The following is an 8267-nucleotide window of genomic DNA, read 5'->3' as shown; positions in this document are numbered from 1 at the left end:
ACACAGGATGTATACAAAGAAACCCCTACTGATTAGAAGGTGGAAGATAACCAAACGGAAATATATAGCATCACATCCCATAAAGAGTCAAGGGTTTAGCTGATAGAAGCAAACATCATTCCCTTTCTTGCTCTTTTTGTTTGCAACCTATGAGAGTATACATGAAGAACTGAGATCTTGAGATGTTTTATCTGATGTTGGCTCTGGGATCACCCAAAAGATTTCATATCAATGTCTCATTTCCTGTTATCTTTCATTGCATTAATCTATTTTTACTTAATTATTTTGCAATGATGTGTTCATATGAGTCATGACTCATGATATATCATTGTCATAAGGTTGCTATGGATTATTTCAGAATGTCATTTCATGACATGGTGAATTTATCTTTGAATCTCTAATTTATGAGTTGCATTAACCTTTGGGAATCACTGAGGCATGCATACTCTTTCCCACTTGGCCGGTAATCCCAGTCATAATTATAGATAGATTTACAAACTGAGGTATTATGTTTTTGTTTTTCTTTAACAAGTACTAGTCATCTAAATTGTATTTTATCATCGTCTAAATCTATCTATGATTATTGATTATGACGGGGTTTACTGGCCAAGTGAGATTATGTACAATTATCTCTCTCTCTCTCTCTCTTGGTCAACTGGTCATGCATGTGGAAATTATATCATCATAATAAGGTTGATGTGGCTTGTTTCAGAATGTCATTTAAGGATATAGTGAATTGATCTTTGAAATTTGTAATATATGAGTTGCATTATACTTTATTTTGTTGATATTATTATTTTTTGTATGTTGCAGGTGTGGAAGTATAGTGAAACGGATAAGATTGTTGATGGTGCTTTGGAACAAATACACATTGATGTACAGACACCCGAGGGTCAAACTGAAACTGATGTTCTATTAACAGGCGGTGCAAATGGCTCTTTGAGGTATATTGAAATTGCATAATGTTGCACTTATGCCTTTATGCTCTAACAATTATGCAAGCTTTTTAAGACATTCCTTGACATTTGAGGTTTTGCATAAGCTATGGTCGCTTGAATAAATAATTACTGTCTTCTGGGTCCTAAGATTCTAGAAGTGGAACATGTCAGAAAAAATATTTACAACTCATGTGCTATTGTTGTGCCAGCAGCATTATAAAATGAAATGTCCTTTTAACAACTGAACGTTATGACTTATGTAAGGCACTTCATTCAGGTAACCTGATTTTGCTAGGAGGTAGAAAAAAGTGGAAGTGATTATTTTTCATTAATCATTTTTTTTTTTCTTTTTTGGACGACTTCAGAATAGTTGAACAATGCATTGATTTTTATACTTATTTTTTTCTTCCATTCAGGATAGATTTTTCTACCCTATTTTTGCGTTGCCAAAAAGAGAGTGGAGGGAACTGTTGGGTCCCATATTAAGGAATTTTAGATGCTAAATGCAGCTTATAATCTTTTATTACATATATAGTCCAAGATTATTTAAGTGGCTTCTTAATTGTTATCATGTGATATACTGAGTATTGATTTGGGACCTTGAGTAGACATATCTAGTACATTTTAGATGGGTCTGTAATGTGGCGTTTATAGACCTCGACTGCTCATGGTGTGTCATTCATCCGTAATTTCAAATAATATATCCTGCTATAAGGAGTTGAAGGGAATTTGTTTTCCTTCCCCCCCTTCCCGTCTAAGCTTAGGTGTAAAAGATACATCTATACCATAAGATAGTGTATGTTGAGGTTATTATTGTTTCATTAAGTGCTTTCTTATGTCTTTTAGAATACACTATCAAAGACATGCCTATTACTTTGAAGTTTGTGGAACCATGAAAAAACGTTGTGAAAAAAAATATCATAATAATACAATATTACAATGTTACACATATCTTCTTTTGATAAGTCCACATAATGATATCTTCATGTCACTATTATTACTATTGGCATGTTCTCCTAACATTTCAATGTCTCTTCTTCAAAGTTGTCTTTATATAGAGAGAATGGAGCCTTGACATGTTTGTGATTGTATTAGTATTCTACTTTGTGTTTTATGGCTCTAGGTTACATTTTCCACCAGTGGTCTTATGCTCCATTGTCAGATCAAATTCTACTCAGATCTTTTACCCTACTAGATTGATGATACCTTGGTTGCGATACTTTAGGCTTTTAATGTGGCTCAGTTGGTAAACTTGGTATAGTTTGTTGTCTGCCCTTTTTTCTCTTACACAGAAATTTTATTTTTTTCATAGGTAATCAAAGAAATATCATAAAAAGCATAAGGCACTCCTAAGCATACAGGAAGTCGAGAAGGACACCAAAACATCAAAATTTAAAAAAAAACAAAGAAAACACTTGCAAAAACCCAATAGATAGAAAAATCCCCCTAGCATCAAAGTTAATCGAGCACTCTAAATTCTTAAGCTCTCTACTCCCTTTAGGTTTAGAAGCAGAAACTGGAAAACCCTTCTCATCACCCCTGAAGGAGATCCCCATAGTGTGATAGCACGATTTCACATCTAGCACTGCCTCGGCGTAACCTACAACCTCCTCCTCCTTAACCCTCTCTCCTCTTACACAGGAAATTGGTATTCTCTTGCCTTAGAAGTTCCACTATGTGCTTTTGCAGAGCCAGCATCCTTATTTTAATTTTAGTACTACTACTTTTCAGAGTACAGAGTAATGCTCACTTTTTAGAAAAACTAAACTTGTTAGTTTCTGATTGTTGCCATGATATAAAAGCTTTTATGTGATGGTGCTGCAAATTGGACAGCATAATGCTCAGTTTTTATAAAAGCTAAACTTATCAGTTTTTTATTGTTATTATGATATAACAATAACATTTCTGTAATAGTGCTCCTAAATTTCAAGTTTTTGTATGGTTTTTATGAATATTTAATTTTTATGCATAATAAGTCCATTACAATTTATTGCATATGAAGTTTTGTACTCTTGCAGTTTTGTTGAAGTTGGAAAAGTTAGACAACATTTTGATTACGGGGTAAAATGCATGCCAGATCGTGTGTGGCCTTTAATTAAAGAAAACGATGCAGAGTTTGTGAGAATTCCTGGGCATATTCAGAGACTTGCTGGAGCTTCATTACAAATGTCATCAAATATATCTTGTATAAAATTGTTCAGAAAGCACTCTTCCACAATGGATGATAGTTCAAACATCCAGGAAGCGCTGTATCCTTTCAAATTTTAGTAAACCTCTGTTGTCATATTGCTTCTTCTTTTTTTTCTTTTTTTTAATCTTTATCGAGCTTTTCATATCTATTTAATTGAATTTCTAGGAATTGGATATTTCCCAAACTCTTGTTTTATTTGTTTAGTATTCATATGCAGTTTGATCCAAATCTTTTAGCAGATTTGTGATTTATTGGGTAATGCCCTTCACCTTTGTGGCTTTATCACTGTAAGGAATCATCTTTCTAGTGTAATTGTCGGAAGAAGTAAGTAGTTTATCTTTTTAATTCCTTATACAATGTTCTTATAGCTTCTCTTGGAGTACTGGATAGTTCTGTAGTCCCTATCGTAACCTCTTTGGTCTTCATGTAAAGAAGTTTTTCATGGGGGCCCTGCCATTTGATTCTCAACTTGCTTCTATATGTTTACTTGTTTTATGGTTTGTATAGTTTATATGGTGGGGTTCACTTTTGACGTACCCTTTATACTCTTAATACCTAACATGTTCTTTGTTGAAACAATCTTCATTACATTTTTGAAAAGGAAAATCTACTTTTGCAGTTGTAATGCCTTGACATAAGAAAACAGGATAAGTACTCTGGGATCAGAGACATCAGGTGGATCACTCTATATTGTTAAACTCATTGAACCACTAGAGCTTGATTCAAATATCCGTACTATAAGTCAAAGAATACATAAGGTTGCTTCTTTCGATTGTACAGTCTGGACTGCAGATTGCAATTTTAATGGGAGTCAAGCAGTAACTGGCAAGTTTTTTTCTTCTCTCTCTCTCTCAAACCCCCCTTTTTCTCTTTAGGTAAGATTTTAGTCTTTAGTTTATCCTCATGTTCGCTTATATGCAAACTTCTCCAATACTGAGACTAAGTTCCCATAAGGGTATATTGGTTTTTCACTTTCCTGTCTTCTTGTAGCAAAAGGATAATAGTGGGTCGCTCTTGACATGAATTTATAAATACTTGGCCTTATTTTATATTGTAGCAATTGCGTCCACTTGTGAACTGTACTTCATTTTTGGGTCATGAAATAAAAATTGGAAGTAAATGAAATCTAGTGAGGAAAATTGAAGCTGGTAATTTCTCCCTTAGAATGCTTTCAGTCTACATTTGTTAGGATGTTTAAAGTTTGTCTTTTGATTGTTATAGGTACTAATCTTGGAGCTGCTTTAGTGGATTTGGAAACTGGAGTACGATCATGGGTGTGTCGTAGTAAAAGTGATGTCTTTGCGCTACAATTTATTCAATCGGTAATTTGTGCAACATTTGAGCTTCAGTAGATGTGTATTTGAGTTGCCTGATGAAATCATACACATCTATACTTCAATGGACTAAGCCTTTGGATCGTGGGTGATTTTTATATTTTGGTTTTATACATTTCTATTATATGATAAAAAATAAAAATAACTATTTATAATGACATGAAGGTAGAATATTTTCTTTTTTTGTGCGTGTGTATGTGTTTTTTTCGTTTCTTTTTTTGCAGCCATATTCTTGAAACTGATGTCTTTTATTTATTGTTGCAGGGAAATGCTATTTTATGTGGACTCAGGAATGGGGTAATTGTGACCGTGGACGTTCGTGAGAAACAGGTGGGGAGTTCTGCCAGACTTATTAGACACAGAATAACTCATGCACCTTTGGATAAAACTGTTGGAAATTCTACTAGGAAATTGTTTGAGGTATGAAGTTTCTTTAGGAAATATTAAACTAATTTCGTTTTTGCATGAGTGTATCTTTATGTGTTCATTTTGAGACCCAGAAGTTCTGTCACCAAACATTTCTTTTTTGATGTGGATATTTATTGTGAAGATACTGTAGATTTTAATGTCTCTTCCCTGTTAATAAATCAGTTTTTAAGTCTTCAAGTACGTTCAAATAAACACTAATTTTTTCATAATCTGACTTGAGACAACAAGTTCTCCTTCTCCATGTTTGTGTTTTAGTCTGTGATTCAAAGTGATGAGGAGCTAACTGGGAATAAGTTTGGGCACTGTATTGATTCTGTTTTCTGTGGTTGGTAACTTAGGTTTCCACATATTTACAGCTTTTTCATAATTTATTTTTATAATTGATCTTTTTGAAACTTCTATACTTATATTTGATGAACTATCCCATGAGAACCTGTTTGAAGCTGCTTTTTGGTGAAGCTTTGGATAATGGAATTAGATCTCTTGTTGTGCAGCTCTCTGGAAACATATATCCTTCATGTAATGTAAAAATGCCTTCATCTATTTCTAGGTTAGTGGCAACATCTTATGGACTTCTTTTTTCCTTCAAATTGTCTTTTTTATTACATTTATAACTTTTACTTTGGTTTTGGAACTCTAGTTTGGTATCACTTCAGTTTGATGACCACTACTTCTTGGCAAGCTCCATGGATGGATCGGTAAGTGTTTGCTCTCTTTTTAGAATTCTATTTGCTTAATATGTTCCTGTATTGAGCATAACAATAAAAATTGAATTGTTCTGTTATTGTTAGCAAAGGCGGAGTTAAGGGGCCTTTGCCCCCCAAAAGTTCTTGAAGTCCTCCAAAAAGTCTAATATATATATTTGGCTCTTATACAACTAAAAAGTTAGCCCAAAAAATCTAGAAACAAGTGTAGTTAATTTTTCTAAAATATAAAATTTTGGTCTCCAAAAGTTTCTAAAAGCCAAAAGATTTCATTTTCTAAAACACAAGACGTAACTCATAAGTATGTCTTGTTGGCTTTCCTTCATTCTCCGCTTATTCCCTTTCTGGCAGTGGCTATCCCTCTCTCCAAAACCAGTTTGAGGTGTGCATGAAGAGCATCTAATAAGATAATCAAGCTGTACTTGAGATCTTTTATGGGATTTTTATTATGGCTAAGCCTTGGGCAAAGTGTTTATCTTTAATAGTATTTGGCCATGATTTTAAGATTCAGAAGGTATTTTTTCTATTTTCTTTCCTTTTGTTGCCTATCAATCAGAAACTTATGGTTCAATATAGTAATTTTTAGCTCTACATTAATGGGAAATTAAAATTTTCAATTTTTTTCAGGCCTGTTACATTTTTATAAAAATAATTATTTGCTTCTTTTTTTTTTTTTTCCAACGTTTTGATATACATAATTGTAATGAACTTTCAGTTTACAAATTCTGTTTTTTTTTTTTTTATCTCCTAGTTAGAAGGACCTCTAACTATATTGCAGAAATAACACAAAAAAAAAATGGAGATTGGCATGATTTGGGTATATCGTATGTAATTCTCAAGACATGCACGATTTCCCTCTGCCTCCCATGTCTTCTTACCTCCCCTTGAGAGGACTTTTTTTTGAATGCTCTAACGAATGGAGGGACTCATTTCCAATAACAAAAAGATGATATTTTCTTGGTCTCTGTTTTGCTTCCTCTTTCATATTAACACTACAGATTTATATGTTTAGCTCTAATCACATGCTCCAGTGACATTGGTTATTCTGCGAAATGATTATTATCTAACCATGACATTCTCTAATGTCAACGTTGTTGTCTAAGCTAATCCTTCTATGTATGATTGCAACATTGGAACAACCTTGTAAAAAATGTATCGCACACGCATGGTAGACATTATTTTATGCTAGCAGCAATACATGCTTCATAGGAGATATGTACATTTCCATTGCTGCTAGCTTAAAATAATGTCTCCATCTGGAAATCTTGGTTCAAACCCTTTGCTACTGGGTGAAAGATTCCTCTTTGCATTTATTGCAGTTGTTTTTTCATGAGTATTCTAATTGTAATAATAATTATTGCAATTAAATTTCCAGTATATATATGTATGTATGTATGTACTTAGATTTCCACATTCAGTTTCAAGTTTGTGTTATGGTTGGCCCATCCAAAAAGGGAGAGAGGGAGATTTTCATTCCTAGGCTTGCATTCTTTTCCAGGTAAAACTATATGATCATCGTCTAATCCAGAGAGGGGCCGTTCAATCTTATGAAGGGCTTGTTAACTCTCATACCCGTATACAGCTTGCAGTTGACCCATCCGAGAAATTTGTGATGTCAGGTATTCAAGTGCTTGCTATTTAACTGGTGGCATTCTCAGAAATTTGAGCTTTTCTGACATTGTATTCATATTAGGTGGAGAGGACTGCAAATTACGGCTCTGGAGTATCAAGTCTGGTGAATTGCTCTTTGAGGAAAAATTCTCTAATTCGGTCCCTTCAACCATGTGCTGGCATAGTGCTGAAAGTATATAGATTTCTTCTTAGTTTCTCATCCTAATAATATTTCAGATGCTCTTTGACATATTTTATTTTTCCAATTTAGAAACTTATTAGTATTCAATTCCTGTGTAGGATTGATGGGAGTGCGAGATGAAAGACAAAGCTATCCAGAGTATCTATATCAGCAGAGATATGGTTTGGAGGCATGGCTGGGATCCCATGAAGGACTGTTTTACATGCATTGGTCATAAGTTTATAGTGAAGCAGTGATATCTGTCTCAAGTGTATAGTTGGTGGTGAGATTCTGGCTCTGAAAAGCAGTTCCCCTCAAACGTGCAAAGCATTAGATTTTCTCTGATATGGATGAGCACAACATGACAACACTAACAGCGCAGAGGGCCTTTGCGAACTAAATCAACAGGCGATGCCATCTTTTCGTCCTAAGAGATAGCTATCGATGTAAGCAGGGTGAAAGAGTAATGTGCTTGGCCCGTTTCAGCTGAGTTTTCCTTGTAAGGGCTGCAGAATATTAGTTTTGAATTTTTCCCTTGCAGTTTTGATGTATAGAGTAGTAGTTGAGCATAACATGTACCTTCCAAGTAGAAGTCTATGGGATTTGAGATAGTTTTTATTGGCTTGAAGGAATGTGAGATGCAATTTTGAGATTTGTCTGGATCATTATCGTATGAGGACTTATAACTGTATTAATCAAATGAAGGTTGGATTTCATGCAAAGGGCTCCAACTATGATTGCAAGGTTAAGGGAATATCAGATGATGCTGTGACAAAATCTCATAATGATAAGGCCAAATAAAGTTTGTGTATACGTAGTGGAAGACAAAATGACACCACTCTAAATTGGTTTTAGTGAATGGCTAGTTGATCATGATAT

General features: G+C 34.1%; 1 protein-coding gene across 3 annotated transcripts in view; it reads left to right on the top strand.

Annotated features, from left to right (window-relative positions):
• Positions 1-8042, top strand: part of LOC132170380 (uncharacterized) — a 12464-nt gene extending 4422 nt beyond the window's left edge. Inside the window, exons 4-14 of one of the 3 annotated variants that reach the window (XM_059581345.1) lie at positions 814-944; positions 2957-3187; positions 3776-3804; positions 3910-3954; positions 4351-4451; positions 4728-4883; positions 5387-5442; positions 5533-5590; positions 7095-7215; positions 7290-7400; positions 7508-8042. In XM_059581345.1, coding sequence (XP_059437328.1) covers positions 814-944; positions 2957-3187; positions 3776-3804; positions 3910-3954; positions 4351-4451; positions 4728-4883; positions 5387-5442; positions 5533-5590; positions 7095-7215; positions 7290-7400; positions 7508-7626 — 1158 coding nt within the window. In that variant the 3' untranslated portion in view covers positions 7627-8042. Of the gene's footprint in view, positions 1-813; positions 945-2956; positions 3188-3775; positions 3955-4350; positions 4452-4727; positions 4884-5386; positions 5443-5532; positions 5591-7094; positions 7216-7289; positions 7401-7507 lie in introns of all 3 variants that reach the window. The other 2 variants (XM_059581344.1, XM_059581343.1) reach the window with 2 other exon arrangements.
• The last annotated feature ends 225 nt before the right edge of the window (positions 8043-8267 follow it).

This window comes from Corylus avellana, chromosome ca2, assembly GCF_901000735.1.
Source record: "Corylus avellana chromosome ca2, CavTom2PMs-1.0".
NCBI lineage: Eukaryota > Viridiplantae > Streptophyta > Magnoliopsida > Fagales > Betulaceae > Corylus > Corylus avellana.
This window is presented reverse-complemented; position numbering and strand designations above follow the sequence as displayed.